Raw genomic sequence first — 16,778 nt, forward strand, 5'->3', positions numbered from 1 at the left:
GGCTGGAGTTAAACAACCCGGTGAGTCCCTGTCGTTGATCATCTTTGTCGCTCCTGGGGCGGGATGCGAGGGCGAGGAGATGGGTCGAGCATCTTGTCCTCGAGTCTGCAGAAAAGCCCGCCTCCCACCCAAGGTCTCCAGGCCACTGGGCACCAGAGGTCCCTCCCGGCAGCCGCGGGTAGGTACGCTCAGGGTGGTAAGCTGGTAAGGGGGTGGCGCGGGGCGGGGGTGGCGGTGACCGGCTCCCTCTGCAGCCAGAAGACGCACCCGAAGTGCTCACCGTTTTGTCTCCGCGGCCACAGGTGGGCCAGCAAGGTCCCTCCACTAGGCCTCAGCCCCACCCGGCCTCCCGGCCTCCTAGACCCGCTGCTCAGCTGCTTCTCGCTCCCATCCCCATCCGACTCTGGGGCTGCCGGTGCCAGAAAGGCCCCAGGCCCTGACTGTCGGAATTCCGGGTCTGCCAGAGCCACTTACCATCTGGAATGGTCTCTCCTCGGCTCTGTTTTTCCCTCTGGAAAATGGGGTTGATGCTCCCTCCACCGTGGTTGTTCTGAAAATTAAAGTGAGGCGGCGGGCGGCACTCGGTTGGTCGCGGCCCCCGGCTGGCACTGGGAGGCTGGGTGTACCTCTCCGCGATAACCCGCGTCCGGTGAAGCCTGCTGCGCCCGCGCATCCGCGTTGCCGTCCGGTGACTCGGCCGTCACCCGCTCCCAGAAGAAGCCGGTCAGAAGGTTACTCTTAAGTGGCCACAGCTCCGAGGGCGACGGCGTGGGCCGGGATGCACTTTGGTCACTGCACTCCCTGCTGCAGAAGTGGGAGGGGACTCCCCATCGCTTTACAGTCGGGGCCTGCCCCTAAGACCTACGCGGCCGGCCGGGGCAATGGCCCCCGCCCGCCACTAAGGCCCGAGCCTCTTAGGGAGCTGGACGGTGGAGACCTCCTCTCGCTCAGCGGGTGTGACATCGGGCGTTCTGCCGGCAGGGCCACGGGGATAGGGGCGGGGGCTAGCATTTTCTTACATTTTGAGCCTGAATCTGAGACCTAGAGAGTTCTATCGCACTACCTTTGGCATTAAATCCATATTTCATTAAGTGTAAATATTAAAAATATGCCACAATTTTGCAGCCTTGACATCCGGAGTCTAAAAAAATGACTAACCCATTCTCTTGCTGTTTCTTGGAAGCCCCGGGGTCTTCCTGCCACGGTATACACATGCACACAAATACATACAAGCACACACACACGTGCACACACACACACACACACACACACACACACCACACTCGTGCGCGCGCACACACGCAGTTCCTCACTCTCGGTCCAACACTCTCCCCTCAGCGAGGTAATTACTGCCCTTACCGGACACTGATTGGCCAGTCTGCTTCTCATTGGAGCCCCGCAGCCAATAGGCGGCCCCGCGACCGAGGCCCCACCTCTCCAACCCCCGGCTCGGGTGGCTCGGGCCGGGGGAATGAATCACGCGGAGCCGAACTGGCCGCGACCCCCCGCCTGGGCCGCCGGCCTCCCGCCCTCGGACGCGCGACCGCCTGCGCGCCCGGATCCGGGCGGCGTCTCCGAGCAGTGGCCGCACTCGGGGCCGGCGCGGCATCCTCGGGCTGAGCTGGCTGCCCGCCCGGCCCGCGCCGCCCCGCCCCTGCTGGCCCCTCCCCTGCCCTCCCCGCCCCCAGCGGGGCCGGCCCGGGCGGCGACCAGAGCGGCGACGTGAAAGGCGAGCGAGGCTGCTGCCCGGCCGGCTGTCGGCGCGCACCCGCTCCCGGCCCAGCCCAGTCCGGCGCGGAGGCCGCTGCCTGCCCCGCGGGGCCCGACGCCAGCGCTCCGGGCAGCGGCTCCAGGGCCGGCCCGCGCGTGCGCCAGGGAGCCGCGCGCCAGCGTCCCCAGCGGGGACCGGGACCGGCCGCACCCCGGGCTCCCGGAACCCCGAGGAGCCCGGCAGAGCCCGACGGACCGGCGGCCGCGATGCCGGACGAGCTGACGGAGCCCGGGCGCGCCACGCCGGCCCGCGCCTCCTCCTTCCTCATAGAGAACCTGCTGGCAGCCGAGGCCAAGGGCGCTGGGCGCGCGGCCCAGGGCGGCGGCGGCCGCGAGGACGAGGAGGACGACGACGACGACCCTGAGGACGAGGACGCGGAGCAGGCGCGGCGGCGGCGGCGGCTGCAGCGGCGGAGACAGCTGCGCGCGGGCTCCGGGCCGAGCGGGGACGCGCGGGCCCGGGCGCTGCTTGGGCCGGGCGCGCTGGGCCTCGGTCCCCGGCCGCCCCCGGGTCCCGGGCCGCCCTACGCTCTGGGCTGCGGAGGCGCCACGCGCTGGTACTCGCGGCCGCACGGAGGCTACGGAGGCGGCCTCAGCCCTGACAGTGAGTGAGGGCGCGGGGAAGGGGGGGCCGCGGGGGGGGGCCGGCTTCCTCCCCGAGCGTTTGCTCGGGGACTTTGGGCTCGTTGGCGCCCTTTCTGGGCCATCCTCCTCGTCTGCAGGAGGCTCTGGGTCGTGTCGGGCCCCAGCAGAGCCCCTGGTTGAGCAGGTCTGGAGGCCCACTCTCCAGGACAGGGTCCCCATGCAGGGAGAAGGTTTTGCAGGCTCTGGGCTTCACCCATCACCAGGCTCTGGAGTGCCCTTGGAGGGGAACCTGGGGACAGGGGACAACAGACAGCTAAGAAGAGAAAAGGAAGGGGGGTGGGGAATACAACAGGGGAAGGCAGGCCATGGGAGGGGGCACGGGGGGGAGGGGCAGAAAAGAAGAGAAAAGGACAGAGAAGAAAGAGAGGGATGTTGGGGGCGGAGAAAGGAGCGAGGGGGGAAGAGAAGGTGAAAAACAAAAAGCAAAAAGAAACCCATAAGTGATGGAGAGAACAGAGAAAAGATAAAGGAAGGAAAGAGAGAGGGTCAGGAGACAGAGTCAGACTCAGCAAAATAAAGGGGGCGTTGAGCAGAGGGAACCGCTGCTGTGGAGGCCTGGACGGGGGACAGCGGTCTTCCCCAGCAGCCGTGTCCCCAAAGTCCCATCTCCTCTACAAGCTGCAGCCAGGGCCTGGGGCAGGGGCCTGGCTCTCCCTCTTGGGCCTCCCAAGCCCCTGGGCTGTGGCTGTGCAAGGCCAGACGCCCCCAGTCCCACCCCTCTCTCTCCCTTTTCTGCTCCTCCCCCTCCCCCGCCTTTGTTCCCTGCTGAGGGCTCTGAGTCTGGGGGTGGGGGGTTTTTCAGCCCTGGAACCCGATCGATCGCCCCTCTTGACTGGGCGTCCCAGCCCCTGAGTTCTACTCCCCTCCCCGGGGTCGCTGCCTCCCTTGGGGACCTGCCGTTTGGAGGAAGCCCCCCGCCCCGGGCAAGAGGAGTAGGAAGCTATTCTAACCTCAGCCCCCAGGCTTTGCCAGCCCCCCCACAAACGCACACTGTGAGGCCAACTGAAGACTCTTCCAGGCCCTGAAATACTTTCAGCTCCAAGCGAAAGTTAGCGAGTGCTGGGGGGTGGGTGAGGAAGGGGGTAGTAGGTGGGTCAGACCCCTCTCACCTCTTGGATAACCCCTTCTCTGGTGTGGGATTGAGCCCCTCACAAAGGGACCCACATCTCAGAGCCTACACCCAGAAGGTCCCGGGCCCCTACCCCCTTCCCCTCTGGGAAGCTCGAGCAGGCCTCAGTGTTTGCCCCGAAACTGAGTGATCAGACATAGTGCCCTTCTGGGGGTGTTTGTGAAAAGGGTCTCCCTGCGGGGGGGGGGAATGCATTCCCCGCTTGTCCCTGGGGTTCTTCTGCAGCTGCAGCCCCACAGGCGGCCGCCAAAGAGCCGGCCCTTCTTTCGTATAATGCGGGTTAGGGGTCCCTGTTTTGTACCAGAGCTGGCAGGCCTGTCTTGTCTTCGTGTGGCAGCACGTGGGCCTCTGTGAGTCTGTCCCCCCCCGTATCTGGTCGCACACATGCCAGCCTGGAACCTGACCCCTCTTTGGACACCATGAGGGCTCACGCCGCCAGGGTTGGGCGGGGACACACGCAAATCGGCACACCTCCGGGGGAGCCGCGGAGCGCAGGGACCAAGCTACAGACACAGCCTGCCGGCGCCTGCACACCCTGCGGGCTCCTCACGCTGCGGGCTCCTCACGCTGCGGGCTCAGCGCTGCCTTCTGAGGGCTGGCCGGGCCAAGCTCTACTCGACGGCCGCAATGCTGACCTGCGGCCTGTGTCCAGGAGCCTGGGCCTGAGGCACAGGGGAAGCTGGCCTGAGCTGGCCTCTTGAGCCCGGAAGTCAGGCGGCTGCCCTTTTCAAGCTGGGCCTGGAATCTGGACCAGCACCTGGGCCCTGGGCAGACTCTTTCACCTGGAGGCATCACCCCTTGCCAGCCCTGCGGAGGGGAGGCGTCTCCTCTGGGAGACTGTGTGCAGCTTGGTACTTGGAACGTGAGCTCGGGGACCCTCTGTGGGCTTTTGTAGCCCCAAACCCACAGGCTCAACCACGGACCCAGTGTGTCTGGGGTGAGATGCGGCTGCCGCGTGTTTCTACGGAGCCAGAGCTGCCCTCGTCTGCACTCCCTCTGAGTGTGATTTTGGGTAGAGAGGGCACATCTCCATGGACATTTGAATTAGGGGCACAGGAATTGGGGGAGAATAGGTTCCCAGTGGCACCTGGTTGGAGTTTGGTTTGGGGAATTGTTTGCATTTGCTTATCCTCCATCAATGGGAATATTTCTGTGCACGCGGGCGTTCTGCATCTGCTCCTGGGCCTGAGCGGGGAGAGGTGATGGCAAGTCTTTATTTCTGTGTCTGGGGGACTTGGCCTAGGGCTGAGTGCGAGGGATGAGGCCCTCTCTGTGCGGGTTTCTGGTGTGTACATTTCTCAGAAGGACCATCCTTTCCTCCGTGAGGTGTACCTCCGGGGCTTTTGTGTGTGTCGATTCGAAGTCACTGTTTAAGGGAGTCAGTCTTCTTTTTGTGTTTCTGTTTGTGTTTTTGTGTTCCTTTTCTTCCGTCTTCCCTCTGTGGCCCTCCGTGTGGATGCGCGGTTCTGGGCGTGAGTGTGTGGCCAGCGTGTTGGTTTGCAGCATCGCTCAGGTCTTCAAGTTCACCTCCAGATGCTCTGCCTTTCTCCGGTCCCAGGGTGAGATCTGCCGTAGGTGGGGCTGCGTGGGGACAATTTCCCTGCCTGTGGCTGTGGGTGACCTCGCGGGGGAAGCAGCTGGCCTCAGCGACAAGGCCGGGGGATCAGCCTCCGGAACCAACCCATGTTCCTCCTCTCGCCCCTGCAGCCAGCGACCGGGACTCACCGGAGACAGGCGAGGAGATGGGCCGCGCAGAGGGCGCCTGGCCGCGGGGCCCCGGGCCGGGAGCGGTGCAGCGGGAGGCGGCGGAGCTGGCGGCGAGGGGCCAGGCAGCCGGCGCGGAGGAGGCGGCGGAGCTGGCCGAGGCCCGGGCGGCGGCGGCGGCGGCGGGGGAGGCGCGCGGCGGTGGCGGGGGCGGCGGCCGTAAGAAGAAGACGCGCACGGTCTTCTCGCGCAGCCAGGTCTTCCAGCTCGAGTCCACCTTCGACCTGAAGCGCTACCTGAGCAGCGCCGAGCGCGCCGGCCTGGCCGCCTCCCTGCAGCTCACCGAGACGCAGGTCAAGATCTGGTTCCAGAACCGCCGCAACAAGTGGAAGCGGCAGCTGGCGGCCGAGCTGGAGGCCGCCAGCCTGTCCCCGCCGGGCGCGCAGCGCCTGGTCCGCGTGCCGGTGCTCTACCACGAAAGCCCCCCGGCCGCCGCCGCCGCCGCCGGAGCTCCCGCCGCGCTGCCCTTCCCGCTGGCGCCCGCCGCGCCCGCCCCGCCGCCGCCGCTGCTCGGCTTCTCCGGGGCCCTCGCCTACCCGCTGGCCGCCTTCCCAGCCGCCGCCTCCGTGCCCTTCCTGCGGGCGCAGATGCCCGGCCTGGTGTGAGCCCCCGGCCGGCCGGGCCCACTCCCCGTGGCCAGTGGGGACTTCTGCGGACGCGCACACGGGCCGAGGCGGCAGCGGTGGCGCCAGGGGCCGTCCGTCAGGGAGGGCAGGGACGCTCCCCTGGCCCTCCCGCGCCTCGGGGAGCGCAGGCTGCCGCCCGGGCGAGCCGAACCCCTGTCCGAAGATCGGAAGATCGTCCAGAATGTAACAGAGACGCAGGTGACTGTGGCTCCCCAGACAGTCGCAAGGCTGGATCCCCGCTGGGAAGAGAGCATCACAGAGACAGTCGGCCATGCAGCCCAGAGCCTCCCCCAGCCCCCTGCCCCCGGGGACAGGCCTCAACCTCGGAGCAGATCCAGCCCCCGCCCTGCCGGAGCCAGCGGCTGGGCGCAGTCCACGGCAAATCCAGGCTGTCCCAGGTGCTTCATGGAGGTGACCACTCTCCAACCCGAACAGCCCTGCCTGGGACTATGCACGGGCAGGGCAGCAGGCCTCCGGGGCACTGTGACCTTGGGCCGGCAGAGAGAGAATCCCAGGAAGAGAGCCCCTGTGGAGCGGAAGGGGTGAAGATCCTTCCAGGTGGCGCTGCTCTCAGATTGTCCATTCTGGAGGTGGGGCCAGACTGGGGCTTCTCTCCCAGGCTGCAGCCCCTGGTTATCCTGGCGAAGACATTTTTTTTTTTTAAATGAATCTACTTATTTGCGTATGGAATAAAAAGGGACGTTTTCTGGACACTTGCCGCTGCTCTGTGATCACTAGGGCTGAGCCTCTCCTCTGGTAATGGGCTATGGTGGGCACCGTCTCCCCGCTCCTGGAGCACCCTCCAATGCTGGCCAGGGGCAGGCAGGAGCTGGGGTCTGCGAGCTGTACTCTCAAGCCCCCACGTTCTCCAGACAGGGAGACCCAGCGAGACCTTAGGGGAAGTCGGGGTCAGGGGGGAGAGGGGCCTAGGGTGGAAGAGGGGATTCTGCATCCTCCGTCGCTCAGTTCCGGGGCCTTGGCGACAACCGAAAGCCAGTAGTCAGGCGAAGGCAGAGCCCGCGGGCCACTCACCTGGCACGAGGGGCTGCCAGCTGTGTGGCCCCCTGCATCCACTGCCCCGTCCCTCACTGGAGTTGAGAGCCATCTCTAACATAAGGGTTTTTTTCTTTTGGCCAAAACAAAACACCGGCGCCAGACAGCCCAGCAAGGTCAGGTGGGGAACAGGGCTCTCTGGCCTGGGCCTCATCCCCTGGACCATCCGCAGTCTCTCTTGAGCTGGGGGACTCGGACCCGTGGGCAAAGTCCCGGGTCAGGGCCCGAGTTTATGGGCTCTTGAGGAAAGCTTATTGAAAGCTTCTTCCAATGGCTGGATCTCTACAGCCGGCCTGTTGCAGGGTGAAGACAGGGCCCTCCTGCATGGGGGGAGGACACTTTACTGGGTGTGCTTCTCGAGCCCAGAGAGAGAGGTCATTCGGTGCTTGAAACGGTCACTTCTGTAAGAAAACTGAGCCCCCTCGGAAACCTGTCTCTGCCCCCTGGCTTTGGGACTTTGGGTGGAACGGACGCTCCCAGGCTGAGCTGCACAGCAACAGGGCCACCCTCCGGTGTCCTTGGAGTTCTCAGAGGTGGCGCCAGACAGCCCAGGAGAAGGCGCCACGGGGGTCACCCCCAGGCAGGAGGTCCGGCTCCCTGACCCGGAATCATCCCCTGCCCCAGCCCCTCCAGTCAGTTCCCAGTGCCCTGAGGCCAGGCCCTGGAAAGCCCCAGCAGCCCTCCTGGGGAAGGGGGCAGCAGTCCGTGGCCTAGGTGGTCCTTCCTCTGGGCTCTAAGGTCCCCACCTTCAGACTCCCAGTGCCCAGGGCATAACACGGGTGGGCAACCTGAGAGACGCATGGGGCACCTCCTCCAGCCCAGCCCCCGTCCTGTTGCCGCATTTGCTTCCCTTTGAGGGTTGGCTGTCCTCTCCCTGAGGGAGGGGGCACCTGCCCCATGCTACTGCTTCTCCTGTAGCTTTCACTCGACTTTGCCAGGAGGGACTTACGGTCTGCTTCTCTACAGCGAGCTTGCTCTAGCTATTTCCAAAGGCCTTCGCTCCTGACCAGCGGCCACGGGGGGAAGCGATGTGCCAAGAAGGCCACTCGAGGGGCAGCACAGACCCATGTCTCCCTCCTCCCGCTCTCTTCCCCACTGTGCCCTCTCTGGGCATCGGCACCCTTGGCTTTGCCTCCCTCGCTTTGGTGGTGACCTCATGCTGTCAGCAGACGAATCATTGCCAGTCCTCAGAAGGACGCGTCCAGAAGGCCTGGGCAGAGCTGGCCGCACCGCGGAGGCCTCCGGGCCAGCGCAGGTCGCCCCGCTGGCCGCGGCCACCTGCTCTCTGCCGCTTTCCCTCCACGCACCAGGCGGGCCGCGTCAGGCGGTGCCGGCGCTCTGTGCTCCGCGCCGCACCTGCGCGGCGATGGGATTCGGCAACGGCCCGAGCTCTCGGACCACGACTGGGATCCTTACAACCCAGGTTAAAGGGGTTATCACCACGAGGCAACCGTTTTATTCGACTGTTTGTGGCCTGTGCGGGTGCGGTCTCGAGGTGGTGGCGACCAGACCGCAGGACGCAGCGAAGCGCTGTGTGATGCCGAGGTCCCCAGGCGGCTCGCCCACAGCGGCGGGTCGGTCTGCGCCAACCAGAGCTCCGCGTCCGCCCGGGAGCCACCTAGCGCCAGGGCCACAGGCGCGCGAAGGGGAGGAGCCGTGGGCGCCGTACCCTCGGACCCGCCCGCCGGGAAGCAGCGAACCCGACGGCCTGCCGCTGGAGTCAGAGGGAGGAAGGGTCTACGGGCTGCAAACGCGGGGCGGATTCGGGGAGAAGGGCTGCGTCTTTCGATGAAGCAGTGAAAAGATGGGCTGGAGAGCGGCTTCCTTGCCGCAGGCTCCTCCGAGATCCGCCGGGTGGGAAGGAAGGTGCCAGGAGGAGGAAGGAGAGGCTGTTCCCCTGCGCAGGAAGGGTCGGGAGCTAGAAGCCTAACACTGAAATACAGAAAGTGGATCCAAACCTGGATCAGGGCGGGGGCTCAGGGAAGCTGGCTTTACCCCATGATTACCCAGCGTCCGGAGTGTCGCACCAGGGGCAGCACAAACCAGAGAGAAGCGCGGTAGGGAACACGCAGCCCTAGAGGGCGCGCGGGACCAGGCTGGGGATGAGCCTGGCTCCAGGCTCCGGCGCCATCACTGCGGGCCAACCTCACCTCGCGCACGTTGGCTCCGCTCGTGGTGGGAGAGGAGTGGCTTTGCTCTGTCTCTACCGCACGTGCCGTGGCCCTCCCCAGCCCGCCAACCCTAACTTCTTACGTGAGACCCGATTCCAGCCACCCTGGGCCGCCTAGGGTTTCAGGCTGCAGAGTCCCTGAGCGCAGTTGGGTCCACCAGGCTTCGGACACCCTGGCCAACCTGCAAGGATTCCCAGCCAAGTTCATGCAGAACCAGACCTGCTAAAAGGGACAGGCCAGTCTCATGTCCCCCAGGGTGGTTCTCTGCCCGCCCCACCCCACCTGGGCACTCCGGGGTCCTGGCCGAGAGAGCAGGCACCGCCCCACCCCAGCTCACGTCTGCCCGCCTCATTCAAAGCCCTGGCGAGGGAGAGACGGGCATCCCGGTAAGTGCCCTTCTCCTAGCTGGCAGTTCCCCACCCGCACCCTGCACCTTGGAAGCCCCCGCTTTTGTACTTCTGCCCACCCAGGGCCTCCCCTCCGGCTGACCCCTTCTCATCAGATACAGGTCAAGGGCTGTCCGTGGCCCCCAGCCTCCTCCCCACATGCTTGGCCTGGCTTCGTGGGGTGACGGTTTCTCAGAGCCTTGGCTCTGAGCCTACCCAGAAGGCGACCCACCTGGGCTGAGAGCTGGGTCAGGTGGGTATCAAGAGGGAGGCCAGAGGGGCTGGGCCAGCTTCTCTCTCTTTCTCCTGTCTGTAGCCGTCTCCCAAGCATCCTTCAAAGCCTTCTGGCCTCACCTGGCAATTCTCAGCAAGGTAAACTGGGGACCGAGGGGCAGAGACTCTGGGGCAGGGACTCCGTGAAGTCACTCAGCCACCGAGGCCCCGACCCCCCCCTTCCTCCACCTGGTGCTATGGAGGTCAGGGCCCCATCGTGGAGTCACCCCTCCCTGATAGCCTGCACACTCAGGCAGTGTTTGCCCTCCTTTCCCACCCGTCAGAATCACCTGGATCCTTTCCTTTGGCCGCCCTCAGTGCGCATGCCTCCTGCATCCCTTAGCTAGGAGCAAAGCCTGAACTCGGTGATCCAAGGTGGGTCCCCAAGGCGGCTCACCACACAACTGGGTACAAGCCCCGCTGCCCTCTCGCGGAGAGGGACACTCCCTCATGGGTAGACTGGAAAGGGGGCCACCTGTTCTGATAGCACCGAGCTCTGAATCTGGACCTCGAATGGACACTTGGGACAAAGGTGCAAAGATAAAGATCAAGAAGCACGAGGCAGCCTCCGGCTTCACCACCTGGAGAGCAAACGACAGCTGACCGCCTGGCCCGTGCCAGCTCCTGCAGCTGTCGGCCTCAGTTTTAGTCTGTTTGTTTTATTATAAAAGTAAGAATGCTTATGATTGATTATCTGGAAATTGCAGTAAAGTCAAAACGGAAATACTTTGCACTTCCACCATCAAAAGTCACCTGCTTCTGGGCTTCCCTGGTGGCGCAGTGGGTGAGAGTCCGCCTGCCGATGCAGGGGACGCGGGTTCGTGCCCCGGTCCGGGAGGATCCCACATGCCGCGGGGCGGCTGGACCCGTGAGCCCTGGCCGCTGAGCCTGCGCGTCCGGAGCCTGTGCTCCACCACGGGCGAAGTCAACTGCTTCTGAGTATTAGATGAAGCTGTGGATTTATTGTGAGGCGACTTATAGATGTATTGTTAATTTTTAAGAGTTCTTATCTTTTAATTTTAAAAGTTAAAGATGCACTTATGTATTTACCGCTGAAATGATGTGATGTCTGCGTTTGTTCGAAAATATCTCAACAAAACTAAACAAACTAATTAATTAAACAGTAAAAATGAAAGGGAGACGCACAGATGAAATCGGATTGGCCAGGAGTTGATCATTGTTGAGTGGGGGCCGGCTACATGGGGCTTCATTTTAAGGCTTCCTCTACTTTGTTTTATATTTGAAAACTTTCATAATAAAGATGCTTTAAAAAGTGACTGCCCAGAAACGTCAGGGGTGTGTATCCCTAGCGGCTGATTCTCTGCCGGGGGCCGTTTTCGTTATACGTTTATTTTCATCGGATCGCAGTCTGACCTCGGTTCGGTTTACATCCTGCTTTCTTCCCACCCCCCTCCTTGCTTACTTCGCAGTGCGCATTAAAGCCCGTCAATTCGGTCTCTGCAGACATGTTTCAGGCTTAAACTTCCCTCTTTCTCCACGTATCTGTCCCTGCCTCCCTCCCTCCCGCACTCCGGGCGCTCCTCTGGGTCCCCGACCTGAGCGCCAGCGCCCGCGATCACCTCCGCCCGGGAGGCCTCTGAGAGCCGCGGAGGACGGATCCGGGCTGCAGGATCGCTGGCGCCGCCTCCCGGCTCTCGCGGCCGGCGTCACCCACGCGGACCGCGATCTCCCACTGCTTGTGCAACCCAGGTCCGACCCCGCTGCGGGCTGGGGAGACTGAGCCCGGCGGCCGCCCCTCTGGTCCTGGGTTCGTGTCTTCGGTTTCTCGGCACCTCCTGGACGCTCTCGGCGTCCCTGGGTCCGCAGCGCCAAGACTCGGACTGAAGTGGGGTGGGTTGGCTAAGGCTGGGCCGGACATCCCTGGAGGGCAGATGGGGAGGGGCTCACGTGCTTGGAGCTCCATCCCGAGAGGCAGACCAGTCCGAAGCGCGCTCCCCATCCCCTGGAGAGAGGGTGAGCTCTCGGATCCTGGGGGTGTGAGGGCCCCGCCCGACGCGAGAGCCGGCAAGGTGCATGCTGGGGGCCTCTGGGGTGCGGGCGCTCCAGCCCCGAATTGCGGGTCTCCCTGGGGTCTCGCCAACCCCCTGGAGGGGGACCTGGTGAAGGCTAGCCCGCACGACCGCGGCGGTGCCTCCGGGGCCCCGGCTGCGCGTTTCCTTTCTCGCAGATTCTCTGCTTTAGTCTGTCTCCTCCTCTCCGTCTCTTTCTCTCCATTCTTCTCTGCTCTCTTCCATCGGAGCTCAGGATTCCGCCCGTGCGTCCGTCCCCCCTGCCGCGGTGCCCCCCTTGGCTCCGTTCCCCCCTCTCCGGGAGGAGATTCCTCCCCCTTTCGAACCGGCCCAGATAGGAGTCGGGGAGGCCCGGCCCCCTTTAAAGGTTTTATTTCTTTGCGGAAGAGCGCACTCCGGGACGCAGCGGCACACGGATCCCGACCCGCCGAGGCCCTACGTCGCCTCGATCCGGCTGGGGGGAGTCGGCGTCGCCGCTTCGCGTCCGGATCCCGCGCCTGCCCCTCTGGGGCCCTCGAGCCGGGCTGTCCCCTCTCCCGGCCTGAGTGTCCCCCCGGGCTGCCCGAGCTTGAAGGAGAGAAACTGGCAGTGGCGCCAGCTCCGCGGCTCCCGGGACCCGGCGGCCGGCCGGCGCGGAGCGGCCCCCTTCTCCTCCCAGGCCGTGGGGCGTCGGAGAGCACGGCCAGCGCCGCTCTAGACCCTCCGGGCCCGCGGCTCTCCGGGGTGCCCCGCCCCCTCCCCGCAGTCCTTCCGGCCCCGCCCCCACCCTTCCCGCCGGAGCCCAAGCCCCCTCCCCGCCCCCAGCCCGGCTCACCTGGCGTCTCCTTGGCGTCTCGGAGTCTGGCTCGGCCTTCGGGCCCCGCCCCTCGGTTCTCACCTCGCCCCTTCCCGCTCCCTTCTCCACAGCCCTTCCCTTCCCCCTCGGGCTCCGCGCCAGCCGTGCGGTCCCCGCGCCACCACCTAAGACGCCGAGCTCTAGCCCAGGGGCCGGGGCTGGGTCCGGGGAGAAGGGAGGTGCCTGAGCCCGCCCGGGTCCCCGAAGGCCTCTGGGAGGAGGCGGTATTAAACCCGAAGGCTAGAGAGGAGTGAAGCTCCGGGCGCGCGCAGGTGGAGACCCGGCGGTTCGCCTTGTGTCTCGGCCCTTGGTGGGAGCAACTGGACCCCACTCTCCGCCGTCTGGCCCTCGGGTCGGGCTCCCCGTTCCACTCTTCCCTCCCGGAAAGATGGGGCGCAGAGTTAAGACTGCCGGACCGTGTGCTTCCTTCGCCGGCCGGCTGCGTGGCTCTGGGAAAGTCCTTTGCCCTTTCCATCTGTGGAGTGGGTAGGTAGCAGTGGCGAAGGTCGCGCGGCCTATTGACAAGAGCGCGGGCTCAAGGCTTGCTGCTGGGTGCACAGCCATCTGTGCCCCTGCTCAGTGCTGACTACCCCCGGGGGCACCTACCGCCGAGACCCTCAGCCCACAGCCTGTGCCGGGGCCGCCGCCTGCCGCGGCTTGGTCCTGAGCGCAGAGTCAAATCGCTCCCACCCCCATTCGCGCGCCTAGTCAGGCTCCCACTGGGGCTCCAGGACACATGAGGGTGCCCACGCACCCTGTCGCTGCAGGCCTGCGCACGAGTGCGCAACAGCCCTCCAGAACTACAGCTGCACCCCTAACCCCGCCAGCACCGTCGACATCTCCGTCTGCCCCTCCAGGGCCCAAGCGCCCACACTCCCAGACCCATAAATCCTGACCTTTGCCTCATCCCCAGCGGAGACCCAGCGTGTCCACACGCGTGTGTCCCCCACCCCCACCACGGGCAACTGCGCCTCTTCCGTGCTAACCACACAGCTGGCCTCGGAAATTTGACATCCGGAGGTGCACACAGACCCTGGCCCAGACAGAGCCTTGGGCCAACCAGCCTTGCTCTGCTGTTTCTTTCAAGAGCTCCTGGTGGATGGCCCTTGACCCTCATCCACATCACATTGAGGCTTTCTTTGAGCTGGGAGATGATCAGGCCCTTTACCCGAATTGTCTCACTACATCCCCACAATAACCTGGTGGGCGGAGTGCTGTCCCCAGTTTAAGAGTGAGGATTCCGGCTCAGATGTGCGATCACACCCAACCCCAGATCACACAGAACGTGTGTGTGGGAAGGCAGAGCTGTGTCCAGCTCTCTTTCCAGTGAGGAAATGACACAAGCCAGCGCGTGTGGAGAGCTCAGCCCTGCACGCGGCGGTCCTCCTGGACAGGCTGCCGGAAGGTGGGTGGGTGATGGCAGCTCATCAGCTCAGCAGGGAGGTACCTCCCGTTCTGTTCCTTCCCCTCGCCATTCCTCAGGCCTCCTCTCCCTCGTCCAGATGGACTTTCCCTACCTGAGTCCCCCCTACATGGGGGGGGTGTTTGGGGGCAGCACCTCTGTACCCTAGGCTGCCCCTCAGGAGGCCCCACACTGCAGAGCGCCTTCCTTGGAATTCTCTAAGTCCCTCAAGAATGGCTGGGACCCTTCAAGCCTTGGTGGGATGTGAGAGGGAAGCCCCAAGCCAATGGAGACCTGTGTGGGCGAGAATATTTGAAGGGCAGCCTGGCCAGCTGCGGGATCAGAGAGATTAGGTCGACAGACTGATGCAGACACACTGATTCGTGATGATTCAAATTGCTTATGTAGACAGGGGGCCCTTAAAAATATTCCATTTCCCTGTGTGTGCGGGTGGGGGCGGGTGGGTGGTGGTGACAGCCTCTGGGCCCCCTCCCCAGGAAGCCTCCAGCTTCTTGAAAGAGACCCTTGCCTGCCTCAATCTCACCTTCTGTGCCCATTTCACAGATTAACCCGGTGTGGCCCCAAGAAAGGCAGAGACAGGCTCTCCAGAAGCCCGAAGCCACACCTCCCTCGGCACCAGGGGGAGGTCCCTCCCCAGCCAGGGGCCTCAGGAACCAGAGGGGCCGTTGCCCCACCCCCCCACCCCAGGGTGGAGGAGAGGAGGGAACTGGGAGGCCCCGGTGGAAAATGGGTCTTAGAGGAAGCCCACCCTGCTCTGGTGCCCTCTCTGATCTCCCGTGTTTCCCCGGGGGCTTCCCAAGGGTCTCTCCACTGGAAGTCTGATTCTCCCGCAGAGCCTGGAGGAGGGAGGTACTGGGCCCCAGGACCCCAGCCAATCATCAGAGGCTGACTGGTGTGTTTGTGTGTGTGTGTGTGTGTGTGTGTGTGTGTGTGTCACTGCAGACCTCTCCCAGCCGCTGGGAGGGAGGCTTGACCCGGGGCCCGAGGTGATGGAATCAGGGTGCGTGCATGCCGAGAGCCCGAGTGAGTCCTGCAGCCGCGCGCTAGGGGGCTGCCCAGGGCGGGAGCGGGGCCTCTCCGTCTTGCGCAGGCGTGGGCTCCTCCAGCGCGCACAGGGGCTCGAGCGGGCACCGGGGACCTGGGCCCAGGGATTGCCCGGGTCCCGCCGACCCTGGCCCAGGAGCGCAACCTCAGCCGCACGGCCCGGTTCGTTCTGCCCGAGTTCACTGCAAGCCTTTCCGGTCCCCCGCTCCCCCGTCTCTGCATCCCAGCCTAGGCCTCTCGCCGCCCCCCTTCCCGGAGCCGCTCTCGGGGCTCCTGCTGCCGGAACCGCAGCGTCAGCACATCCGGGCCTACCTCACTTTGGTTTGAGTTTTCTTAAATCGCGAAAATCCATTTCCCCACATGGGAGGGAGCTGAGCCTCGCGTGGTCAAGGGGCGGTCGGCCGGCTGTCCCCACCCCACCACCCAGCCCCGACCCCCGAGGCCCGGCATTGATTCCGCAGCTTGTGCGCCTCGCATTAGTCCTAATGGTTTCGCTGATGATTCAACTTTTTCGTTAAAAGCCGCCCCTCGGTCCTCACCCCCTCCTCTGCGTCCGCTTCTGCCGGCCGCCGGCCCCTCTGCGGCGCGCCCGCCCAGCGCTTTCTTGGCCGGTAGAGACGCGGCTCCGGCAACCGGGGTCCGCCACCCTGCGTGCGTAGACGCCACTAGAGGAGCGCGCTCCCCGCGGACAGGGGGGAGGGCTGGGTGGGCGGAGGGGCTGCGGCAGCTTGGGACCCTCGGGGACCTTGCGCACCCGGAGACCTACGAAGTCAGATCCTCGACCTTCCAGACTCAGACCTCGGCAGAACCGAGGATCCTAGAAGGATCCAGAAACTGAGAAGCCCCGCGCCCTCGCAGAAGGGTCCTCCGGCGCCTCGGCTGCCCATTCTACCCGCGGGGAGGCCGAGGCCCAGGGACTGGCCCCAGGTCGGCCGTCACTTGGGAACGGAGCTGGGCCTGAGCGCAAAGCCGAGGAAGCGCTCGGCCCGGTGAAGGGGAGGTCCCGGGGACCGCCTCCGCCCTGCGCTCCCTCCTCGGCCTCCTTCCTGGGGAGGGTCCCGGCCTGCACGAGGGGCCGATGCCCGACCGCCCGACGGCCCGACCTTCCGGGGCAAAGCCCGGAGCCCGCAAGGCCCCGCGGCCCAAGCCCTGCGCCCCGGGCGCCCAGCGCAATCGGCCCCGACGCCTCCCGGCGGGACCACGTCTGATTGCACGAGGAAAAGCTCTTCGTTTCTTGTTCGTTTCTTGTAGCAAATTCAGAAAATATAGGCAAGAAAAAAAAAGAAAAAAGGCACCACAAGTGCAACTAGCTACCCGGAGATAGTTGGAGTTTTCAATAGTTTGGGTTTTTTCCTCATTGTTTATTTAGTTTTTCGACTAGGCAATACATTGGCATGGCACAAAATTCGAACGTATAACAAGGTATACTGTGGGAGGACTCCCCGCCCCCCACCCACATCCTTTTTAAAAAATAAAGGTACATTTACCTATGGAGAAAAGTACAGATCTTAAGAGGACGATTCGAAGAGTTGGGAACCAATGTACACACTCGTGTACCATCGTCCGAATCTTTTCTTTATGAAGAAAGGAAAAAATTTACGCGAATGTCTAGAAGGTTTAAATTGGGAG

General features: G+C 64.4%; 1 protein-coding gene across 1 annotated transcript; it reads left to right on the forward strand.

Moving 5' to 3' along the window:
* The first annotated feature begins 1,977 nt into the window (after positions 1–1,977).
* HMX1 (H6 family homeobox 1) lies at positions 1,978–5,913 on the forward strand. The gene is made up of 2 exons (XM_030876803.2): positions 1,978–2,374; positions 5,252–5,913. The coding sequence occupies exons 1-2, from the start codon at positions 1,978–1,980 to the stop codon at positions 5,911–5,913; spliced, it is 1,059 nt and encodes a 352-aa protein (XP_030732663.2).
* Positions 5,914–16,778: the final 10,865 nt, after the last annotated feature.

The sequence above is a fragment of the Globicephala melas genome, chromosome 5 (assembly GCF_963455315.2).
Source record: "Globicephala melas chromosome 5, mGloMel1.2, whole genome shotgun sequence".
NCBI classification, from domain to species: Eukaryota; Metazoa; Chordata; class Mammalia; order Artiodactyla; family Delphinidae; genus Globicephala; species Globicephala melas.

Coding starts and splice junctions, on each gene's coding strand:
- HMX1 (XM_030876803.2), top strand. CDS start 1,978: ATGCCGGACGAGCTGACGGAGCCCGGGCGCGCCACGCCGGCCCGCGCC. Junction 2,375..5,251: donor AGGCGGCCTCAGCCCTGACA/GTGAGTGAGGGC, acceptor TCGCCCCTGCAG/CCAGCGACCGGGACTCACCG.